Source organism: Halichoerus grypus, chromosome 2, assembly GCF_964656455.1.
Source record: "Halichoerus grypus chromosome 2, mHalGry1.hap1.1, whole genome shotgun sequence".
NCBI lineage: Eukaryota > Metazoa > Chordata > Mammalia > Carnivora > Phocidae > Halichoerus > Halichoerus grypus.
In genome coordinates, this window is record NC_135713.1 from 145,782,633 (window position 1) to 145,808,075 (window position 25,443).

General features: G+C 41.2%; 1 protein-coding gene across 1 annotated transcript in view; it reads right to left on the reverse strand.

Annotated features, from left to right (window-relative positions):
• Positions 1–6,202: 6,202 nt before the first annotated feature.
• Positions 6,203–25,443, reverse strand: part of PGBD2 (piggyBac transposable element derived 2) — a 33,600-nt gene continuing 14,359 nt past the window's right edge. Inside the window, exons 2-3 of the mRNA XM_036108064.2 lie at positions 18,754–18,817; positions 6,203–9,317 (exon numbers count right to left, since the gene is read on the reverse strand). Coding sequence (XP_035963957.1) covers positions 7,559–9,317; positions 18,754–18,770 — 1,776 coding nt within the window. The 5' untranslated portion in view covers positions 18,771–18,817 and the 3' untranslated portion in view covers positions 6,203–7,558. The remainder of the gene's footprint in view (positions 9,318–18,753; positions 18,818–25,443) is intronic.

The following is a 25,443-nucleotide window of genomic DNA, read 5'->3' on the forward strand; positions in this document are numbered from 1 at the left end:
CGTCGTTTCCTGATGATCACCAAATTACCCCATTCCCTACCCACCTCACCTGAAGCAACCCTCAGTTTGTTTCCTATACTTAAGAGTCTCTCATAGTTTTTTCTCCCTCTCTGAGGACTTCCCATTCAGTTTTCCCTCCTTTACCATATGATCCAATGTGCAGATTCTTATGTTCCTCATATGGGTGAAACCATATAATTGTCTTTCTCTGCTTGACTTATTTCACTCAGCATAATACCCTCCGGGTCAATTCACGTCAATGTAAATGGTAAGTATTCATTTTTGATGTCTGAGTAATATTCCATTCTATATATACATATACCACATCTTCTTTATCCATTTGTCTGTTGATGGACATCTCAGCCCTTTCCACAGTTTGGATATTGTAGACATTGCTGCTATGAACATTGGGGTACAGGTGCCCCTTTGGATCACTAAATCTGTATTGTTGGGGTAAATACCCGTGGTGCAATTGCTGGGTTGCAGGGTAACTCTATTTTTAATGTCTTGAGGAATCTCCATACCGTTTTCCAGAGTGGCTGCACCAGTTTGCATTCCCACCAACACTGTAGGAGGGTTCCCCTTTCTCCACATCCTCGCCAACATCTGTTGTTTGCTGAATTGTTAATTTTAGCCATTCGGACTGGTGTGAGGTGGTATCTCATTGTGGTTTTGATTTGTATTTCCCTGATGCCGAGTGATGTTGAACATTTTTTCATGTGTCTGTTAGCCACTTGTCTGTCTTCTTTGGAGAAGTGTCTGTTCATGTCTTCTGCCCATTTCTTGACTGGATTCTTTGTTTTTTGGCTGTTGGGTTTGATAAGTTCTTTATAGATCTTGGATACCAGCCCTTTATCTGTAATGTCATTTGCAAATATCTTCTCCCATTCTGTAGGTTGCCTTTTAATTTTGTTCACTGTTTCTGTTGCTGTGCAGAAGCTTTTATCTTGATGAAATCCCAATAGTTCATTTTTGCTTTTGTTTCCCTTGCCTTTGGAGACGTGTCTAGTAAGAAGTTGCTGTGGCCAAGGTCGAAGAGGTTGATGCCTATGTTCTCCTCTAGGATTTTGATGAATTCCTGTCTCACATTTAGGTCTTTCATCCATTTTGAGTTTATCTTTCTGTATGGTGTAAGAAAATGGTCCAGTTTCATTCTTCTACATGTTGCTGTCCAATTTTACCAGCACCATTTATTGAAAAGGCTCTTTTTTTCCATTGGATATTCTTTCTGCTTTGTCAAAGATTAGTTGACTATAGAGTTGATGGTCCATTTCTGGGTTCTCTATTCTCTTCCATTGATCTGTGTGTTTTGGTACCATGCTATCCTGATGATTAGAGCTTTGTAATATAACATGAAGTCAGGCATTGTGATGCCCCCAGCTTTGGTTTTCTTTCTCAACATTCCTCTGGCTATTTGGGGTCTTTTCTGGTTCCATACAAATTTTAAGATTATTTAGTTCTAGCTCTCTGAAAAGTGTCGATGGTATTTTGATAGGGATTGCATTAAATGTGTAGATTGTGCTGGGAAGCATAGATATCTTAACAATGTTCTTCCAATGCATGAGCATGGAATGCTTTTCCATCTCTTTGTGACTTCCTCAGTTTCTTTCAAAAGTGTTCTGTAGTTTTTAGAGTACAGATACCTTACCTCTGGTTAGGTTTCTTCCTAGGTTATCTTATGATTTTTGGTGCAATTGTAAATGGGGTCAATTCCTTAATTTCTCTTTCTTCTGTCACATTGTTAGTGCATAGAAATGCCACTGATTTTTGTGCATTGATTTTGTATCCTGCCATGTTGCTGAATTGCTCTTTAAGTTCTAGCAATTTTGGGGTGGAGTCTTTTGGGTTTTCCACATAAAGTATCATGTCATCTGTGAAGAGTGAGTGTTTGACTTCTTCTTTGCCAATTTGAATGCCTTTTATTTCTTTTTGTTGTCTGATTGCTGAGGCTAGGACTTCTAGTACTATGTTGAACAAAAGTGGTGAGAGTGGGCATCCCCGTTGTGTTCCTGACCTTAAGGGAAATGCTGTTTTTCCCCATTGAGAATGATATTCACTGTGGGCTTTTCATAGGTGGCTTTTAAGATATTGAGGAATGTTCCATTTATGCCTACACTTTGAAGAGTTTTACTCAAGAAAGGATGCTGTATTTTGTCAAATGCTTTTTCTGCAACAATTGAGAGGATCATATGGTCTTTTATTAATGTGCTCTATCATGTTGATTGATTTGCAAATGTTGAACCACGCTTGCATCCCAGGAATAAATCCCATGTGGCTGTGGTGAATAATCCTTTTAATGTACTGTTGGATCCTACTGGCTAGGATCTTAATGAGAATTTTGGCATCCATGTTCATCAGGGATATTGGTCTGTAATTCTCTTTTTTGATGATGTCTTTGCTTTTGGGATCAAGGTAATGCTGGCCTCATAGAACGAGTTTAGAAGTTTTCCTTACATTTCTATTTTTTGAAAGAGCATCAGAAGAATAGGTATTAATTCTTCTTTAAATGTTTGGTAGAATTCCCCTGGGAAGACTTCTGGCCCTGGACTCTTTTTTGTTGGGAGATTTTTGATTATTGATTCAATTTCATTGCTGGTTATGGGTCTATTGAGGTTGGGTTTTTTGTTTGTTTTTTATTTCTTCCTGTTTCAGTTTTGGTAGTTTATATGTTTTTAGGAATTTGTCAATTTCTTCCAGATTGCCTAACTTGTTGGCATATAATTGCTCATAATATTCTCTTATAATTTTTTGTATTTCTTCTGTATTGGTTGTGATCTCTCCTCTTGCATTCATAATTTTATTTATTTGGCTCCTTTCTCTCTTCTTTTTGATAAATCTGGCTAGGGTTTTACCAATTTTATTAATTCTTTCAAAGAACTAGCTCCTAGTTTCACTTATCTGTTCTGGTTTTTAATTTTGTACATTTATTTCTGCTCTGATCTTTATTGTTTGCCTTCTCCTGCTGGATTTAGTATTTGCTTTTCTTTTTCCAGCTCCTTTAGGTGTAAGGTTAGGTTGGATATTTGAGTCTTTCCTTGCTCCTAGAGGAAAGCCTGTATTGCTAAATACTTCCCTCTTAGGGCTGCCTTTGCTGCCTCCCAAAGGTTTAGTGTTACTTTCATTTTCATTTGTTCCCATGTATTTCTTCTTAATTTCTTGGTTAACCCATTCTTTCTTTAGTAGGATGTTCTTAACTTCCATGTATTTGTGGTCCTTCCAATTTTTTTCTTTGGGTTGACTTCAAGTTTTATAACATTGTGGTCTGAACCTATGCATGGTATGATCTCAATCATTTTGTACCTGTTGAGACCTGATTTGTGACCGAGTGTGTGATTGATTCTGGAAAATATTCCATGTGCACTCAAGAAGAATGTGTATTCTGCTCCTTTGGGATGAAATGCTCTGTATATATTTGTTAAGTCCATCTGGTCCAGTGTGTCATTCAAAGCCCTTGCTTCCCTGTTGATCTTCTGCTTAGATGATTTGTCCATTGCTTTGAGTGGAGTGTTAAAGTCCCCTACTATTTTGTATTATTATTATCAATGTGTTTCTCTAATTTTGTTATTAATTGGTTTATATAATTGGATGCTCCTTAGTTAGGGGCATAAATATTTACAGTTGTTAGATCTTCTTGGATAGACCCCTTTATTATGATATAGTGTCCTTCTTCATCTTGTAATAAGAGAAGTCTTTGGTTTAAAATCCAGTCCAGCTTTTGTTTGATGTCTATGAGCATAATAATTGTTTTCCACCCCCTCACTTTCAATGTGGAGGTGTCTTTGGATCTAAAACGAGTCTCTTGTAAGCAGCGATAAGTCTTGTTTTTTGTTTTTTTATCCGTTCTGATACCCTATGCCTTTTGATTGCATTTAGTCCGTTTACATTGAGAGTATTTATTGATAGATAAGAATTAAGTGACGTTGTAATACCTGTAAATTTGCTGGTCCTTTAGATGGTTTTTTTCTAGTCTTTGTTGCCTTTGATCTCTATTTCTGCTCAGGGTCCCCTTTCACATTTCTTGCAGGGCTGGTTTAGTGTTTACGAACTCCTTTAGTTTTTGTTTGTCTGGGAAATACTTTATCTCTCCTTCTATTCTGAATGACAGTCTTGCTGGATAAAGTATTCTTGGCTGCATATTTTTCCCAATCAGCATGTTGAGTATTTCCTGCCACTCTCTTCAAGTTTCAGTGGACAGGTCTGCTGCTTATGTTTCTACCCTCATAGGTTAAAGACCTTTTGTCCCTAGCTTCTTTCAGCATTCTCTTTATCTTTGTATTTTGTAAGTTTCACCATGATATATCATGATGTTGACCTGTTTTTCTTGACTTTAAAGGAAGTTCTCTGTGCTCCTTGGACTTGAATGCCAATTTCCCTCCCCCAATTAGGTAAGTTCTCAGCTATAATTTGTGCAAATAAACCTTCTGCCCTTTTTCCCCACTCTTCTTCTGGGACTCTGATATGGATATTATTGTGTTTTATGGAATTGTTGAGTTCCCTAAGTCTACCTTAGTTATCTACTAGTTTTCTTTCCCTTTTTTCAGCTTCCTTATTTTACATAATTTTGTCTTCTATATTACTTATTCTCTGTGCTGCTTCTTCGATCCCTGTAGTGATTATACCCAGTTGGTTTTGCTTTCTAGGTATAGCATGTTTTTTTTTTCAGCCTGGCTAGTTTTTAGGTCTTTTATCTCTGCAGCTAAGGTTTCTCTTGTGTCTTCTATGCTTTTCAAAGCCCAATTAGTAGTGTTATGACTGTTGTTCTACACTCTTACTGAGGTTTTATCTGTTTTGAGCAAGTCCCTTGCTGTGATTTCTTCTTGACCTTTCTCTCAGGGTGAATTCCTCCATCTTCTCATTTTGGCTAAGTTTCTTTGTGTGTTTTGAAAGCTTATTATGGTTCCTGCACCTGAGTGTAATGCTATATTAAAAAGGGGTCATACACTGTCCAGCGCCTGGCATTTCAGAAGTGTTTCTGGTGTGTGCTGTGCGCATTCTGCTCTTGTGTGGCTGCTCTTTCCCACAGGTCAGTTGTCTGAAGAGTTCCTTCTTGCTTGCAGTGGGGAGTGTTTATATCGGTGTGCTTTGTTTTGCTTGTGAAAATAAGGCTGGGAAAAAAGAAGAAAATGCCTGGTCCAAAAAAAAAAAAAAAAAAAGAAGTCCGACTGTTTTGGTGGCAAAGGGGAAATTGACACCACCCCAGCACAACAGCTCTCCTGCATTTTATCTTTGGCACATGGCTGGGATTTAAAACTCCAAATCTTAAAGGACCCACCACCCCATGGATCCACACCCTCTCCAGAGTAGAGCCTCACTGCACCGTCTGGCATCCTTTGTCCCAGAAAAATAGCCCCACACCTGCTCGGCGTGATGTATGGTGTAGAAGTGGAAAACCAGGGGCGCCTGTGTGGCTCAGTCGTTAAGCGTCTGCCTTGTGCTCAGGTCATGATCTCAGGGTCCTGGGATCGAGTCCTGCATCGGGCTCTCTGCTCAGCAGGGACTCTGCTTCTCCCTCTCCATTTGCCCCTCCCCCTGCTCTCATGTGTGCTCTCAAAGAAATAAAATCTTTTTTTTAAATTTTATTTATTTATTTGAGAGAGAATGATCACAAGTAGGCAGACAGGCAGGCAGAGGCAGAGGCAGCAGCAGACTCCCCGCTGAGCAGGGACCTGATGCGGGGCTCGATCCCAGGACCCTGGGATCATGACCTGAGCCGAAGGCAGACACTTAACCAACTGAGCCACCCGGGCGCCCCAAATAAAATCTTCAAAAAAAAAAAAAAAGCGGAAAGCAGCGACCAGGTTATCCACTCTCTGCATGTACCTCTGTCCCCTGCTGATAGAGGCCATTTGCTGGCACCTGCAGGGTCTTTTGTCCTTGGAGAGGCAACATACCCTCTTCCAAATGTAGTCCAGGAAGGGGAACATTAACTGGGATTCTACTGAAGAAAGGACCTGTCCTTCCTCCCTCCCTTTAAAAACTTACATCACTATGGACTAAACATCTGCTTTACTTTATGGTAATGAATGGGTTTGAAGATTTTTGATAGATCTTATCAAATTGCCTTCAGAAATGATGTACAGATTTACACCCCCTCAGGTACTGCATGAGTTTGCCACCTTTCTACACCCACCCACACCAACAGCAATGGTGTATAAATAACAAATGTATTTGGTAAAAAAAAAAAAAAAAAAGATATCTAGTATTGCTTTTATTTGAATTTTATTGCCAACAGAGTGGAGCCTCTTACATATATTGACTATTCATTTGTTTTTATCTTCCATCATTTTTCGATAGCATTGTACATTTTACCCTTGCCATCTGCGTGTATGTGATCGTTTATTTCCTGAGGATATTACCATACATGTAATAATTTATTTTTTTAAAAGATTATTTATTTATTTGAGAAAGAGCTACAAGCAGGAGGCAGAGGGAGAGGAGAAGCATGCTCCCTGCTGAGCAGGGAGCCCAATGCGGTGCTTCATCTCAGGACCTTGGGTTCATGACCTGAGCCGAAGGCAGATGCTTAACTGACTGGGCCACTGACTCAGGTGCCCCTAAATGTAATAATTTAGAATTTGTTTTCTCTATTTGCTTTTTAACCTTGGTAATGAATGTCAATGTTAGTTTGGACAACTGAATATACTGATGTGCCCCCTCTTAAATATGTGCTGTTGTAGAAAGTTCTTTCCCAAATAAAGAAGACACTCTACATGCTTTCTTTGATTTTTGATAGGTCCAAATTTTTACATATATTTCTTTTATTCTTCTGGAGTATATTCTATTTTCCAACATAAAGTATTTTCTATGTTTCAATACTTAACCCCAAATTTCAGGAATTCATATAGGTAGAATTTAAATCAGTGGGGAAATACACATATATTTTTATAAATGATGCAAACCACTGTTTTGGGGGCGGGGGGACAGATTCCTATCTCACACTAGTTATAAAAATGGATTCCATAAGGATATACTTGAATTAGGAAAATATTTTTATCAAGAAAATACGAACTCTACAAATGTAGTCCTTTGGGTAAATACAAGGCAGATTATCTATCCTTGGACAGATTGCTAGTGTTAAAGTGAAATAAATATGATAAAATATCCTTCATCATATTAATACCATACTTATATACTATTGCCCTATCTTAGATTATAAACAATAGCATACAATTATAAAACTTTTCTTAGTATTCATGAAAGTTTCTCTAAGTTGTTGGCTCTGTTTGATTTTCTTTACTAGGACTCAGGTAAAACCCAAAGCAAGATTTTTACTTGAATAAAAAGGGGCCCATCATTGAAATAAAGAACAGTATAATCTAGAGATTTATAAACACCTATAATTACCAATATAAATATTAATTTATGTTACATGCAGGTATCACAGAAGACAACAAAAAGGTAACTGTAATAGAGATGGGGGAGGGGAACACAAGCAAATTGTTAGGGATTCAGGTCTCTTTTTCCCGAGACAAAACCAAGTGCTCCAGGTACTGTATGTAATTAGCTGTTAACATCTCAGAAGCCAAGTGTCTGCAGGGCTCCCTCTGCCCACTGTGCATCACCGGATATGGTACTCCCTGAAGCACTTGGCATGGACGCCCTTCTGGCATTTCTCACAGCGGGTGTTGGTCTGTGAGTGGCAGAGGGCACACCGGGTCCTCTTGTCCTGGTGGACTATCCAGTGCCCGATCATGTCAAAGCGGCTCTCAGTTTCTAGCCGCCTGCTTCGCCTCCCTTGGGAGGACATGTCGGCGTTGCTCTCCAGGTACACGCAGGCCACGTACCTCCGGAAGGCCAGGAGGTCCACCTGGGCATCGTGGCTGCAGGTCCTGTGCAGCTGCCAGGCATTATTGAGGGCGGCATCGACGACATAGCCAATGAAGCTGGAGTACCACTTCATGCCCCGGATCTTCACCTTGTACTTAGCCATGTTCTGGTCCATCCGACGGACACCGCCCCCCTTCTCCTGGTACAGCTTCACCAGGGACGGCTGATGGACCTGGGCCCGCGTCTTGGCAGTTCCGGAATGATGGCCGGCCAGCCCCACGGGCTCTATGCCCACGGCATTGGAGCAGACGGTGACCGCACTGCCGTCGTACCAGCGGCACACAATGACCTCCTCGCTCTCATCCACTTTGTAATCAAATGAGCCCCTCTTCATTTTCTTAAGCTCTTTGGGATCTTTGAGGGGACATCGCTCAGTCCTGTACTCACGAACAGTTCCTGTGGCTTTCACCCCCTTTTTCCTCAAAATGGACATGAGTTTGACACTCGTAAAAACCTTGTCAAAGAATATGTGGTATGGCAGACAGCCACGCTCCTGAAGCGCATCCACAAACTTGACCACCATACTGCCTCCTAGGTCCAGGCCCCCGTGTGATTTGGTGAACAGCGTGCCCTGGGAGGGCTCAAACCACACCAGGTAGCCCCTGCTGGTTGTCCCACACCAGATCTTGTAGCCCAGCCGCATGGGCTTCCCTGCACGCAGCTGCCTGGATCCCCGGTGCCCAAAGTACTCACACATGGACTCACCGAAGCTGTAGAATTCTTCCAAGGGTGCGTGCTTCTGGAAATTGCAATTCATCCGGACAATGAGAGGCCTGACTTTGGCGAACCTATCACTTTCATCCAGCTCCGTGTTATCTGCAAAATGCAGGTACGAGAAGATCAGTTCAAATCTGTCCCTTCTAATTGCATCAGCCACAAGATGGTGATGTGAATCAGGGGATGTTTCCCAAAACATCCTTCTCCTCGGATAGGATATATACCCACTTAAAATCAAAATGCCCAAAACACACTTTAATTCCTGGGCTGTGAGCCCGAGGTTGACATTTTTCTGCCAAGCGTAACGATTGGTTTCATTAACGATGAAATTAATTGTTCCTTCATCAAAAAACAACTCGAAGAGGCCTACAGGACTCAGTTCCTGGCTTTTGAGATCCTCTATATGAGGATCTGACGCAGTCCAACTGCTGAAGTTGGGTCGGATATCTCTTTTGGTCCAAATACGCTGAGGTTCCGCTACTGCCCTCTGCCTCTTCATGGCCGGCTGCAGCTGCAGCTCATCTTCCTCTTCCTCCTCGGTGCCAGAGTCCTCGGGCACCACAGAAGCGTGCAGGACACTGCCGGGCAGGTGGGAGCCTCGCCGGCCATCTTCATCACCTGAGTCCTCATCAGTGAAGTCCCCTGAGGCATTGTCGGGCGGCGCAATGAAGATCTCCTCCCTGCTGTGGCTGGACTCCTCCAGTGCATTCAGAACCTCCAGCAGCTTCGTAGACTTTGGCTTCGAACCGGCACTTCTTCTAACGGTGAAGGTGCTGCAAAGACAGGAAGCAAAATGTGGAGAGGCCACACAGGGGATGGTGTGTCAGCAGAAAACTCTGTTAAAGGACTGCCTGCGAGGAGGCACTCCCACTGCAGAGCACCTGAGCCCGAACGGCGTCTCGGACGCAGCACCACCAGGCCCAGGGCCAGGTGAGGGAATTTGGCAGGCCAGCACAGACTGCTCTTTCAAAGTGCAGAAGTATTTTAAGGGGAGGCATTCTAAGGAGACATTCCATTCTTCTTTCCTTCTTGAAGTGTTTTGAATAGAGGATCACCTCTAGGGATAAATCCAGGTGCCACTGTCATCCCCCAGGTACCAGTAACCACTGCCAGGGAGCCTGGGCTGCTGAAGTCACACCCATGGATGTCCCCTGACTCAGTGGCCCCAGCAGCTCTACTTTCATCCCTCAATCTTACCTAGGTCTTCCCTTTCCCTTATTAATTTATCAATTAGAAGTTTCCTCTTTCCCAAGTTCTCAAACTCTCCCTAGTTGAACTCTCAGTACCCCAATTCAGGATCCGAACAGATTCAGACAGATTTTCAGATGGTTCCCTCGATATCAGACATCTTACTATATCCTAGCTGCAAGTCAGAAGCCAAACAGACTCCAGAAACATGGAAACCCCTGCTATCCTAACTCTCCCTGCGCAGGGGGGAGCTAACTGGATGTCAGGAGACACTTGTATTTCATGAGCACCAACCACAAGGAGGCACTTCCCAGGGACTGGCAGTGGGCACCCTCCACTCCTGACCTGCACAGCAACGGTTCTAACTGGAGGAGGGAGAGGACAGTTCAAGAAACAAGTAGCTATGCAGGATGGCATCAGGCTGTGAAAGGCGCCATCCTGGATAAGGGACAGAGAATATGGTGAAAGAGTAGGACTGGAGTTGCTATTTTTACATGGATGATGAGTGAAGGCTCACAACGTGGGTGGCCTGAAAAAGAGAGTAAGGCTAGAGACAGGGTGTCCCAGGCAGAGAGGAAGAACTGCAGGTACAAGGCCCTGAGCCTGAAGGGACTTGCTATCTGTAAACAGCAAGGAGGCTTTCGCGGTAATAAGAGGAGGAGAGCAGAGCCCAGCCCCCAGGGCTCAAGACCCTCGTCAGGACACTCAGTCGTGTTCAGCTGGCCCAGGAAGCCCTCTAGAGTGGATGGAACCCGGCGCTGGGGCCTATCACTCTGGTTGTGAGGAAGGACGGGGCGGGGGAGGGGGTATCCCACTGCCCTGGGCCACTCCAGACCAACCTCCTCGTGAGAAGAACTTCGACCGGAGGGAGGACACAGGCTTCACCACAGAGCTGATTTCTCTGCAGACCTGCCCTTGGACTCTGGAGTCCAGACCGCATTACACACTCACTCCAGCCTCACATCCTGGACACTAACTCCATCAACCTCTGCCAGAAGCTGGGCACAGGAGGTCTGACCTCAGCGGAAGTAAGGTGATTCTCATGCTCTGTGTGGGCCAGGGAGAGAAAACCTGCAGCCTTTCCCACGGACCTCAGACTGCGTGGTTCTCGGGGGACAGTAGCCATCATCACAAGTCCCCCAGCCTCTCCTGGTTTGTAGCAGCAGATCCGGGCTGGCACAGGCTCAGGCCCACACACCAGTCTCACTACCTGAGCTGCTGTTTGCACCACGGCCTCCAAACACCTTCTGTACATGGCTGTTCAGAGGCCTGGAGAAGGGCAGGAGGAGTTAAGATGAAGGAGGAGTAGGGGGACCCTATGCTTTCCTCGTGCCTCGAACGCAGCTCGATAAATAGCAAATCATTCTGAACACCCAGGAAATCGATCTGAGGACTGAGAGAGTAAAGTGCACAGCTAGACGGAGAAAAGAGGCTACATTGTGGAAGGTAGGAGGTGTGGAGACAGGATTTGGGGGAGGAAAGAATCGTGGGTGTGGGGAGGGGAGGGAGCCCTGATCAGGGAGCGAGGAGAGAGCGAGAGTATGTGAGGGAGTACATGCAGAGGGCACTGCACAAGAAAAACATGTCCCCAAAACCACTGAGGGAAGAAAACAGGAGGGGCTGACTACAGCAAGCTCTTAGAAGCAGTGGAGCTCAAAGTCTGAAGTTCTGGAAGTGCCATCACCATGGGTGGAGCCTGGCCAGCACAGAGGTGCCCTGTGGAGAAGGGGGCAGAAGCCCAGGAGCAGACAGAGTGGTCTGAGGATCCCGTGGGTCCCACTGGGAGAGACAGATGCTCTTTTTGGAGAGGTGGCATTGCCCCTCCGGGGACAAAACAGCCAGCAGACACCACTGAGCTGCCCTGCCCATTCTCGTAGGAGCACAGGCAGCTGCTGAGTACAGCTAACCTGGACATCGGCTTTTTTGCTGTGCTTTACCATGAACTCCAAGCCCGTGTGTTTGGGTGACTGCCCTTCAGGGACAAAGCGGCACCAGCCACAATGTGGCTAGACACTCCCCCAGAGGATTAGCGCAGGTCCATGATGCACTGGATCCCTAAAATCTGCAGTTCTGAAACCCAGCCAGCATGCATGAGATAAAACAGGAGCACTGTGCCACTGGGTGGGCAAACAGCTCGGACACAGGGTGAAGGTAGGCATCTGAGGGAAGCTGGGGACAAATGAGGGGAGACGGTTCTCTCTTCTGTGAAGGCTTCCTGGATAGCAGTGGGCACGACTCCCCTCTCCAGGGAACAGAGTGGGGTGACGCCATTTTAATCTGCCTCCCCCACCCGCCCCAGTCAGCACTGACGGGCTTCAGTGCACACAGTGGGGGCTTCAGACGTTTACACCAAGCCCCACCCTCTTAAACTGTGCAGGTGCTTCTTCACTAGGGCAAGTGTGACGGAGAGCCAGAGCGGCAGCTGGGCCTCTCCCCCAGGAAACCAGCTCAAACTCCCCACACCCAAGTCTACCAACCATAGAGTGATACAAAAACCAGCTCTAGCACATACTGGATCCAGCCTTTTTTTTGTTTTTTAAAGATTTTATTTATTTATTTGACAGACAGACAGACACAGCAAGAGAGGGAACACAAGCAGGGGGAGGGGCAGAGGGAGAAGCAGGCTTCCCGCTGAGCAGGGAGCCCAATGCGGGGCTCGATCCCAGGACCCTGGGATCATGACCTGAGCCGAAGGCAGATGCTTAACGACTGAGCCACCCAGGCGCCCCTGGATCTTGTTTTTTTATCCATTCTGATACCCTGTGTCTACTGATGGAGCATTTAGTTTGTTTACATTCATAATGAGTACTGATATGAATTTGCCTTTGTGTTACTTGTAAAGTCACTGTTCCTGTAGATTTTCTCTGTTCCTTTCCTGTCTTCGTTGGCTTGTGGTCTTTCTTTCCCACTCAAAGGGTCCCCTTTAATTTCTTGCAGGGCTGATTTAGTGGTCATGAACTCGTTTAGTTTTTGTTTGTCTAAGAAACTCTTTATCTCTCCTCCTATTCTGAATGATAGCCTTGCTGGATCAAGTATTTTTGGCTGCAGATTTTTCCTGTTCAACACGCTGACTATATCACGCATCACTCTTCTGGCCTGTGAAGTTTCTGTGGAGAGATTTGCTGCTAACCTTATTTGTCTTCCCTTGTAATTTAGGGATTTCTTTTCCCTTGATGCTCTCAGAATGTTTTCCTTATCTCTGTATTTTGCAAATTTTACTACAATATGTCTTGGTGTTGCCCTATTTTTGTCGATTTTGGTCGGAGTTCTCTGTGCCTCTTGGATTTGGATGTCTGTTTCCTTCACCAGATTAGGGAGGTTTTTCAGCTATAATTTCCTTAAGTAAACCTTCTGCCCCATTTCTCTCTTCTTCTTCTTCTGGGACTCCTATGATATGAATGTTGTTATGCTTTATGATGTCACTGAGATCCCTAAGTCTACATTCGTGATCTAATATTTTTCTTTCTCTCTTCTTTTCAGCTTCATTATTTTCCATAATTTTATTTTTTATATCACTTATTTATTCTTCTGATTCTTCCATCCTTGTGGTCATTACATCCATTCGGTTTTGCATCTCGGTTATAGCACTTTTTATTTCACACTGACTAGTTTTTAGGTCTTATCCCCATGGTAAGGGACTCTCTGGTGTCGTATACTTTTTTCAAGCCCAGTTAGTATCCTTATGATTGTTGTTTTAAAATCTGGGTCAGGTATATTACTTATATCTGTTTTGAATAGATCCCTGGCTCAGACCTTTTCTTGTTCTTTCTTTTGGGATGAATTCTTCCCTCTTGGCATTTTGCCTAAGTCTCTGTCTTCCATGTGTTAGGAAAGCCTTTATGTTTCCTCCTCATGAGAGTAATGAGCTTATTAAGAAGAGGTCATTAAAAAAAAAAAAAGAAGAAGAAGAAGAGGACATATACTGACCAGGGCCTGGCACTGCGGGAAGTGTTTCTGGTGTATGCTATGTGCACTCTGCTGCTGTGTTCTGGCTGCTCTTTCCCTCAGGTCAGTTCTCTGCAGAGTTTCACCCCACCTTCAGTGAGGCGTGTTTGACCCTTGTGCAGTATGTGGTGAGTCTTAAGTTGGTGTGCTGTAGTCTCCTTGTTAAAAAGGCTAGATCTAGGGGCTCCCTGGGCGGCTCAGTCAGTTAAGCGTCTGCCTTCGGCTCAGGTCATGATCCCAGGGTCCTGGGATCGAGCCCCACATCGGGCTCCCTGCTCAGCGGGCAGCCTGCTTCTCCCTCTCCCACTCCCCCTGCTTGTGTTCCCTCTCTCGCTGTGTCTCTCTCTGTCAAATAAATAAATAAAATCTTAAAAAAAAATAAGATCCATCTCTATGCTGCCTACAAGAAACTCACTTTAGACCTAAAGACACTTGTATATTGAAAATGAGGGTACGGAGAACCATCTATCATGCTAATGAACATCAAAAGAAAGCCAGAGTAGCCACACTTATATCAGACAAACTAGATTTTAAACTAAAGACTGTAACAAGAGATATAAAAGGACACTATAATAAAGGGGTCTATCCAACAAGAACATCTATCTAACAATTGTATATATTTATGCCCCCAAAATTGGAGTACCCAAATATAAAAATCAATTAATAACAAACTTAACGAAAGTCATCAATAATACAGTAATATTAGGGGACTTTAACACCCCACTTACAGCAATAGACAGATCATATAAGCAGAAAATCCACAAGGAAACAATGGCTTTAAAAACAAACTGGACCAGGGGCACCTGCACGGCTCAGTTGTTAAGCGTCTGCCTTCGGCTCAGGTCATGGTCCCAGGGTCCTGGGATCGAGCCCCACATCGGGCTCCCTGCTCTGCAGGAAGCCTGCTTCTCCCTCTCCCACTCCCCCTGCTTGTGTTCCCTCTCTCACTGTGTCTCTGTCAAATAAATAAAATCTTAAAAAAAAAAAAAAAAAAACGGACCAGATGGAGTTAACAGACAGATTCAGAACATTTCATCCGAAAGCACCAGAATACACATTCTTTTTGACTGCACATGGAACATTCTCCAGAAGAGATCACACGCTGGGTCACAAACAAGGCCTCAACAAATACAAAAAGACTGAGATCATACCATGCATATTTTCTCACCACAACGCTATGAAACTTGAAGTCAACCACAAGAAAAAGTATGGAAAAACCACATACATATGGAGGTTAAAGAACACCATACTAAAGAATGAATGGGTGAATCAGAAAATTAAAGAAATAAAAAAAATACATGGAAGCAAATGAAAATACGACAGGCCAAAATTTGTGGCATGCAGCATAAGCAGTCCTAAGAGAGAAGTATACTGCAACACAGGCCTACCTCAAGAAGTAAGAAAAGTCTCAAATATACAACCTAACCTTACACCTAAAGGAGCTAGAAAAGGAACAGTAAATAATGACTAAAGGAAGCAGAAGAAGGGAAATAATAAAGATTAGAGCAGAAATAAATGATACAAAAACAAAAAAACCCAGAACAGATCAGTGAAACTAGGAGCTGGTTCTTTGAAAGAATTAATAAGATTGATAATCCCCTAGCCAGACTTACCAAAAAAAAAGAGAGAGAGAGAGAGAGAGAGAGAGAGAGAGAGAGAGAGAGAGAGAAAGGACCCAAATAAATAAAATCACAAATGCAAGAGGAGAGATTGCAACCAATACCACAGAAGTACAAACAATTATGAGAATATTATGAAAACTAATATGCCAACACATTGGGCAATCTGGAAGAAATGGATAAATTCCTAAAAACATATAAACTACCAAAAGTGAATCAGAAAGAAATAGAAAATGTGAACAGACCCATACCAGCAAGTAAAGTAAATCAGTAATCAAAAATCTCCCAACAGAAGGAAGTCAGCGCTAGATGGTTTCTCAGGGAAATTCTACCAAACATTTAAGGAAGAGTTAATACCTATTCTTCTCAAATTGTTCCAAAAAATAAAAATGGAAGAAAACCTTCCAAACTCATTCTATGAGGCCAGCATCACCTTGATTCCAAAACCAGAGAAAGATCCCGATGAGGCCAATATCCCTGATGAACATGGATGCAAAAATACTCAACAACATACTAGCAAATTAAATCCAACCCTACACTAAAAGAATCATTGAGCACAATCAAATGAGATTTATTCCTGGGCTACAAGAATTGTTTGACATTCGCAAATCAATCAACATGATACACCACATTAATGAAAGAAAGGTAAGAACCATACAATCCTCTCAACAGATGCAGAAAAAGCATTTGACAAAGTACAACATCCATTATTGATAAAAACCTTCCACAAAGTCGGGATAGAGGAAACATACCTCAACATCATAAAGGCCATGTATGAAAGACTTACTAATATCATCCTCAATGGGGACAAATAGAGCTTTTCTTCCAGGGTCAAGAACAAAATAGGGATGTCCACTCTCACCATTATTATTTAAAATAGTACCAGAAGTCCTAGCCTCAGCAATCAGACAACAAAAAGAAACAAAAGGCATTCAAATCCACAAAGAAGTCAAACTTTCACTATTTGCAGACAACATGATACTCTATTTAGAGAACCCAAAAGACTCCAGCAAAAAATTGCTAGAACTGATACACAAATTCAGTAAAGTTGCAGGATACAAAATCAATGTAGAAATCTCTTGCATTTCTATATACCAATAATGAAGCAGCAGAAAGAGAAATCAAGGAATTGATGCCATTTACAATTGCACCAAAACAATCAGATACCTAGGAATAAACCTAACCAAAGAGGTAAAAGATCTGTACTCTGAAAACTATAGAACACTTATGAAAGAAATTGAGGAAGACACAAAGAAATGGGAAAACATTCCATGCTCATGGATTGAAAGAACAAATGGGAAAATGTCTACACTACCTAAAGCAAACTATATATTTAATGCAATCCCTATCAAAATACCAGAGGTATTTGCCACAGAGCTAGAACAAACAACAGTAAAATTTGTATGGAACCACAATAGATCCCGAATAGCTAAAGCAATCTTGAAAAACAAAACCAAAGCTGGAGGCATCACAATTCTGGACTTTAAACTATATTACAAAGCTGTCATCATCAAGACAGTATGGTACTGGCACAAAAGCAGACACACAGATCAATGGAACAGAATAGAGAGCCCAGAAATGGGCGCAGCCCTATATGGTCAAGTAATCTTCAACAAAGCAGGGAAGAATATCCAATGGGAAAAACAAAGTCTCTTCAACAAATGGTGTTGGGAAAATTGGACAGTCACATGGAGAAGAAACTGAACCACTTTCTTACACCATACACAAAAATAAACTCAAAATGGATAAAGGAGCAAAATGTGACAGGAATCCATCAAAATCTTAGAGAAAAACACAGGCACCAACCTCTTTGAAGTTGCCTTACCAACTTCTTACTAGATATGTTGTTAGAGGCAAGGGAAAGAAGAGCAAAAATGAACTATCGGGACACTTTTGCACAGTGAAGGAAACAATCCATAAAACTAAAAGGCAACCTACGGAACGGGAGAAGATATCTACAAATGACCTATCTGATAAAGGGTTAGTATCCAAAATCTAAAAAGAACTTATCAAACTTAATACCCACAAACCAAATAATCCAATTAAGAAATGGGCAGAAGACATGAATAGAATGCCAAAGAAGGCATCCAGATGGCTAACAGACACATGAAAAGATGCTCAACATCACTCATCATCAAGGAAATACAATTCAAAATCAGGATGAGATACCACCTCACACCTGTCAGAATGGCTAAAATTAACAACACCAGGAACAACAGATGTTGGCGAGGATGCGGAGAAAGGGGAGCCCTCTTAAACTGTCGGTGGGACTGCAAACTGGTGTAGCCACTCTGGAAAACAGTATGGAGGTTCCTCAAATAGTAAAAATAGTAATACCCTATGACCCAGTAATTGCACTACTAGGTATTTACCCAAAGGATACAAAAATACTGATTTGAAGGGGCACATGCACCCCAATGTTTATAGCAGCACTATCAACAATAGCAAAACTATGAAAAGAGTCCAAATGTCCACAGACTGACGGATGCATAAAGAAGACACAGTGAATGCAATGGAATTTTACTCAGCCATCAAAAAGACTGATATCTTCTCATCTGCATTGATGTGAATGGAACTAGAGGGTATTATGTATGCTAAGCAAAGTAAGTCAGTCAGAGAAAGACAAATACCATATGATTTCACTCATATATGGAATTTAAGAGAAAAAAAAGAAACAGATGAACACAGGGGAAGGAACTAAAAAAAAGAGGGGGAGGTATACCACAAGAGATTCTTTATTATAGAGAACAAACAGGCTTGCTGGAGGGGAGGTGGGCAGGTGACGGGCTAAATGGGTAATGGGTATTAAGGAGGGTACTTGTGATGAGCACTGGGTGTTACAGGTAAGTGATGAATCACTAAATTCTAGTCCTGAACCAGTATTACAGTATATGTTAACTAACTAGAATTTAAATAAAAACTTGAAAAAGAAAAAAGACTCATTGAGTGGCAAAGCTTGCAGGGACTAAGGCAGCCCAACAGCAACCATCTTGTGCGTTAAAAGATGAGGAAGGGGAGCCTGGGTGGCGCAGTCAGTTAAGTGACCAACTGTTGGTTTTAGCTTGGGTCCTGATCTCAGGGTCGTGAGACTGGGCCCCACATCAGGCTCTGTGCTCAACCTGGAGTGTGCTCGCCTTCTCTCTCTGCCCCTTCCACTTGTGCTCTCTCTCTCTCAATAAATAAATCTTAAAAAAAAAAAAAAAGATAAGGAAAGTAAATCACATTTTTAAATATAGTGTAGACACTGGAGCTACAGAACCACACCCATACCACATACACTACCTTGCCTGCCTCATCTTTTCTCCAATCTCCCTTTTCTCCTCTTCCTCCTTTTCCTTCCTAGACACCAAATGCTTAGTGAGGCCAGCTGGACTACAGGCTAAAAATGTCATGGGCCTGGCCTTTCAAAAAGACAGGAGTAATTACTTGCATAAAGCCTTTCTTCAAACACACTTACCTTGAAGTTGAAGCCATGATGAACTGGGAACATAGAGTTGTCTATATGTGCAGAGTCAAAGAATCTGTAAGACAATAGAAGTTTATTTTTAAAAAACTGTATCTTAATTAGCAAGACAATAGGACCTTCTCCACCATTTAAGGGAAAAGACATCTCTAGCTTAAGGTTCACCAGCAACCAGAAGGGGATGAATTGAGTACACACAGGAGATAGTGTCTAGTCAACTGGCTAATCAGAGGGAAAAACAATGAGCTCTCTACCTCACACCAAAATACATCGTAGGGCAAAGTTGTTCACCATCAGAGCTATTGGCATGTGGGCTGGATGAGCCTTTGCTGTGTGGGGCTGTCCTGTGTATTACGGAATGTTAGCTTTCCAGGCCTCTACCCACTAGATACCAGTAGAACACCGATCCCCTAATTGTGGAAATCAAAAGTTTCCAGACATTACCATGTGTCCCATGGGGGACAAAACTGCACCTGGTTGACCCAAGAGAACCTACTGTAATAATGTAAATATTTTCTAACAATGCTGCCCAATATGGTAGACATGAGCCACACGTGGTTATTAAACATCTGATATATATGGCTAGCGTGCCTGAGAAAGTGAGTTTTTAATTTTATGTAATTTTAATTAATTTTAATGAAAACAGTCACATGTGCTTGGCCAGTGGCCCCTGTATTAGACAGTGAAGTCCTAGATGTATAAAGAACTAACTAACTATGAAACAACATTCTCTTAACAACCAGTGGATCAAAGAAAAAATTAAAGGGGAAATTAAAAAGTATCTTGAGGGGGCACCTGGGTGGCTCCGTTGATTAAGCATTCAACTCCTGATTTCGGCTCAGGTCATGATCTCAGAATCGTGAGACTGAGCCCCACGTCAGGCTCTGCACTGAGTATGGAGCCTGCTTAAGATTCTCTCTCTCCCTTTCCCTGTGCCCCGCCCCCCCAACTAGTGTGCTCTCTTTCTCAAATAAATAAATAAATAGTATCTTGAAACAAATGAAAAAGGAAACACAACATACCAAAACATTTAAGTTGCAGCAAAAGATTTCTAGGAGAGACGCTTAATGCTATAAACACATACATAAAGAAAACAGAATGATCCCAAATAAAAAACTTAACTTTACACCTCAAGGAACTATAAAAAGAATAGATAAATGGATAAAGAAAAAATGGTGTATATATATACATACACAATAGAATATTATTCAGCCATAAAAAAGAATGAAATCTTGCCATTTGCAACAACGTGGATGGAGCTAGAGTATAATGCTAAGTGAAATAAGTGAGTCAGAGAAAGACAAATACTATATGATTTCATTCATATGTGTAATTTAAGAAACAAAAAATGAGCAAAGGAAGAAAAAGAGAGAGAGAGAGAAACCAAGAAATGACTCAACTACAGAGAACAAACTGATGGCTACCAGAAGGGAGGTGGGTGGGAGGATGGGTAAAATAGGTGATGGGGATTAAGGAGGGCACGCCACTTATGATGAGCACAGGGTGATGTATGGAAGTGCTGAATCACTATATTGTACACCTGAAACTAATATAACACTGTATATTAACTATACTGGAATTTAAAATTAAATTATAATTTTTAAAAAAAGAATAACCTAAGCCCAAAGTTAGCAGCAGAAAGGAAATAAAAGACTGGAGCAAAAATAACAGAGAACAGAAAAATAATAGACGAGATTAACAAAACTGAATTAGTTTTTTGAAAAGAACAAAACTGACAAATTTCTAGCTACAGTATCCAAGAAATAAAGAGAACCCAAATAAACAAAATTATAAATGAAAGAGGAGAAACTATAACTGATACCACAGAAACAAAAGATCATAGAGGCTACTATGAATAATTACTGATTATATGCCAACAAACTGGACAACCTAGAAAAAGTTGATAAACTCTCAGAAACACACATTCTACCAAGACTGAACCAGGAGAAACAGAAATTTTGAACAGTCCAATTACTAGCAGGAAGACTGAATCAATAATGCAAACTCTCCCAACCAAAAAACAAACAAGAAAACAAAAATGAAAAGCAAAATCCCAATACCAAATGCACTCACTGGTAAATTTTACCAAACATTTAAAGAACAATTAATGCCAGTTCTTCTCAAACTCATCCAAAAAAAAAAAAAAAAACCAAAGAGAAGGAACACCTCAAACTCATAAGATAAGCATTACTCCAATACCAAAGCCTGATAAGAATATTACAAGAAAAGAATGGAATGTGAGGATGGTTCAAAAGACAAATATAGAGGAGGTGATGTCAGCAGATGGTGGACTACTAAGCTCCAGGCCTTCATTCCCCCATGGAAATGCAAGTTAACAACAATATATGAACCTGAACACCTTTGTGAGAACTCTAGAGACCACCTGAATTGGTGCAGGACCCAGGCCAACACAAAAATAAGATGGGATTCCATTGAAAAGGGTAGGAAAAGTTCATGGCATTCTGTGCACAGACAGATCTCTGCCTAGTCAGATCAGTAAGGTACAACTAGGGTAAATACAGTGACTCCTCCCTTGGGATGGAAATCAGAGTAGACTGTGAGTCCAAAATTCTGGCTTGTCTTGGGGCTGCCTGAGGAATAGATTTCTGTGTCATCAGACGTGGAGCACTGATGGGAATGGCAGCAGTTTGGAGGTTACTGAAAATGTAGGCAGGTGTCACAGTACAACAGAGCTGCAGAAATTCTTCAGTTTTACATGAAGATGCCAGGGAGAGATAAAGATTATACACTTCTGGGAAGAAATTCAGGACATGCTGCTCATGGAAATTGAGACAATTAAAAGTACACACTCAAGTCCAGAGACTGTATCACCAGAAAATGTTGGTGAGGTTCCGAACTTCTAGGTGGGCTGACTGGTGAAGTATTCCCCTGAACAAAGCCAGTCCATAAAGACTGAGAGAGGAGGCTGGTTTTTGTTTTGTTTTGTTCTGTTTTTTTTTTTTGAATGGCCAAATCTCAACAACAGATCACGAGCATACAAAGAAACTGGGAAACATGGTCCAATGACAGAAACAAAATAAAACTCCAGAAATGGGTCCTAAAGAAAGGCAGACTGCTGAATTTCATGGTGAAGAATTCAAAACAATTTGTTAAAGATATTCAATGAGCTAAAAGAGAACACAGACACAAAATCAGGAAATGAATGAACAAAATGAGAATATTGACAAAAAGATAGAAACCATAAAAAGAAGCAAACAAATTCTGGAGCTGAAAAATACAATAACGGAGCCAAAGATACTAGAAGAAAACTAAAGACCAATATTGATGAATATTGATCCTCAAGAAAATATTATTAGCAAAGTAAATTCAATAGTACATTGAAAGGATTATATACCACAACAAAGTGGGATTTATTTCTGGAATGCAAGGATAGTTCAACATGAGAAAAAAAATCAATGTAATATACCACGTGAAGAGAATGAAAGGCAAAAAACCATATGTTCACATCAAATAATGCAGAAAAAACATTTAACAAGATTCAACACTTTTATGATAAAAAATCTTAACTATGAATAAAAGGAAACCAACTCAACATAATAAAGACAAATACGAAAAAAAATCTTTATGATAAAAAATCTTAATAAACTATGAATAAAAGGAAACCAACTCAACATAATAAAGACCAGACATGGAAAAAAAAAAAATCACAGTTAATATACAAAACAGTGAAAGACTGAAAGCTTTTCCTCTAAAAACAGGATCAAGATAAAGTTGCCTCTTCTGGCCTTTCTCTCACACATAGTACTAGAAATCTTAGCCAGAGCAATTAGGCAAGAAAAAGAAATAAAAGGCATCCAAACTGGAAAGAAAGAAGTAGAATTATCTGTTTGCAGATAGCATGATCTTATATGAAGAAAGCCTAAAGATTAAAAAAAAGTTAGAATAAACACGTTCAGCAAAGTTGCAGAAATCAAAATCAACACATCAAAAATCAGTTGCATTTCTATACATTAACAATTTGAAGTGGAAATTAGGAACACAACTCCATTTACCACAGCATTGAAAAGAATAAATATTTAGGAAGAATCCTAACCAAAGAGGTGAAAGAATTTAACACTGAAAATGACAAAACATAAAGTAATTTTTAAAAAAACACACACAAAAAACAGATATCTTGTGTTCATGGGTTGGTAGACTTAATATTGCTAAAGTGTTGATACTACACAAAGTAATCTATGGATTCAATGCAATCTCTATCAAAATCCCAACAGCATTTTTTTTCTTGCAGAAATAGAAAAATCCATCCTAAAATCCTTTGGTATCAAAGTACCCCAAATAGCCAAAATAATTTTGGAAAGGAAGAACAAAGTTGGAGAATTCACATTTCCTCATTTCAATAGATATTACAAAGCTAAAGAAATTGAAACAGTGTGGCACTGGTATAAAGACAGATATAGAGACCAGTGAATTATAACAGAGCCAGAAATAAACCCTCATGTATATGGTCAGGTAATCTTCAAAATGGATGTAAAAACTACTCAATAGGGAAAGGACAGTCTCTTTAACAAATGGTGTTGAAAAAACTGGGTATCTACATGCAAAAGAATAAAGGTGGGCTCTTACCTTACATCATATACAAAAATAAACTCAATGTATCAAAGACCTAAACGTAAGAGTTAAAATTATAAAATTCTTCAAAGAAAACATAGGGAAAAGATTCACAATAATGGATCTGACAATGATTTCTTTCTTTCTTTCTCTCCTTCCTCCCTCCTTCCCTCCCTTTCTTTTTTAAGTAGGCTCCATACCCAGTGTGCAGCCCAATGCGGGGCCTGAACTCATGACCCGGAAATCAAGATCTAAGCTGAGATCAAGAATCGGATACTTAAACGACTGAGCCACCCAGGCACTCCTGGATCTGACAATGATCTCTTGACTATGATACCAAAGCACCAGGAAAAAAGCAAATATAGACAAATGGGGCTACATAAAACTTAAACATGCATCAAAGGATACAATCAAGAGAGTGAAGGGACAACTAACAGAATGGGAAAAATATTTGCAAACTATATTATTTGACAAGAAGTTAATATACAAATAACTCTTACAACTTCACAGCAAAAAAACAACCCAGTAAAAACATGGCCAAAGAACCTGTGTAGACATTTCTCCAAAGAAGATATACAAATGGCCAATAAGCATATGAAATGATGCTCAATATCACTAATCATTAGAAAAATGCAAATCACTACCACAATGAGGTGTCACCTCATACCCATTAGGATGACCACTATAAAAAAACAAAAACAAAACAAAAATAAGAAATATTGGCGAGGATATGGAGAAATTAGAACGCCTGTACACTGCTGACAGGAATGTAAAATAGTGCAACCACTACGTAAACAGTATGGTAGTTCCTCCAAAAATTAAAAATAGAACTACCATATGATCCAGCAACCTTACTTCTGGGCATACAGTCCAAAGAATTGAAAGCAGGGTCTCCAAGAGACATCCATCTTCACAGCAGCACTGTTCATCACAGCCAAGAGGTGGGAGCAAATCAAATGTCCATCAAAGATGAATGGATAAAGAAAATGTGGTATATACTTAGAATGGAATATGATTCAGCCTTAAAAAGGAAATCTAGTCACATGTTATAGCATGGCTGAAACTTAAAGACATTATCCTAAATGAAATAAACCAGTCATGAAAAAATAAATACTGTAAGAGTCTTTTTATAGGCAGTATCTACGGTACTTAAATTCTCAGAAACAGAAAGTAGAATGATGGTTACCAGGGGAGGGAGGAGGGGGAAATGGGAAGATGATGTTTAATGGGCATAGAGTTTCAATGTTGCAAGATAAAAATGTGTTGAAGATTGGCTGCACAACAAGGTAAGCATGTGGGGCGCCTGGGTGGCTTAGTCGTTAAGCGTCTGCCTTTGGCTCAGGTCAGGATCCCAGGGTCCTGGGATCGAGCCCCGCATCGGGCTCCCTGCTCAGCGGGAAGCCTGCTTCTTCCTCTCCCACTCCCCCTGCTTGTATTCCCTCTCTCGCTGTGTCTCTCTCTGTCAAATAAATAAATAAAATCTTTAAAAAAAAAAAAACCAACAAGGTAAACCAACAAGGTAAGCATGCTTAACACTACTGAAAAGTGATTAAAATATTAATTCTATTTTATGTTAATTTTTATAATTAAAAATACAGAAGCATTATCATGGAAAAAGAAGGTTACTTCCCAGGGAAAGTTTTTGACTCACTAAAAGGATATAATAATTTTAAATTTTATGCATTTAATAACTACGTCACAATAAAAATTAACTGACACTAGGTCTCAAGATGGCAGAGGAGTAGGAGACCTGGATTTCATCTGGTCCCAGGAAATCAACTGGATAGGGATCAAACCATTCTGAACAACTATGAACTCAACAGGAGATCGAAGAAAAGAATAGCAACAACTCTCTGAACAGAAAAGCGACCACTTTCTGGAAGGTAGGACGTGCAGAGAAGTGAATCCGAGGCGATATTCGGGAGGACAGACGGCAGGGGGAGGGGCCTCCGTCGGCCGCTTCTGGCAAGTGATAGAGCCGCGGAGCACAAAATCAGAACTTTTAGAAGTCTGCTCCGCTGAGGGACGTCGCTCCAGTGGCTAAACGGGGGGGTGGAACCCTCACGGGACAGTGTGGTCTCAGGACCCTCGGGGTCACAGAAAGACCTGGGGTGC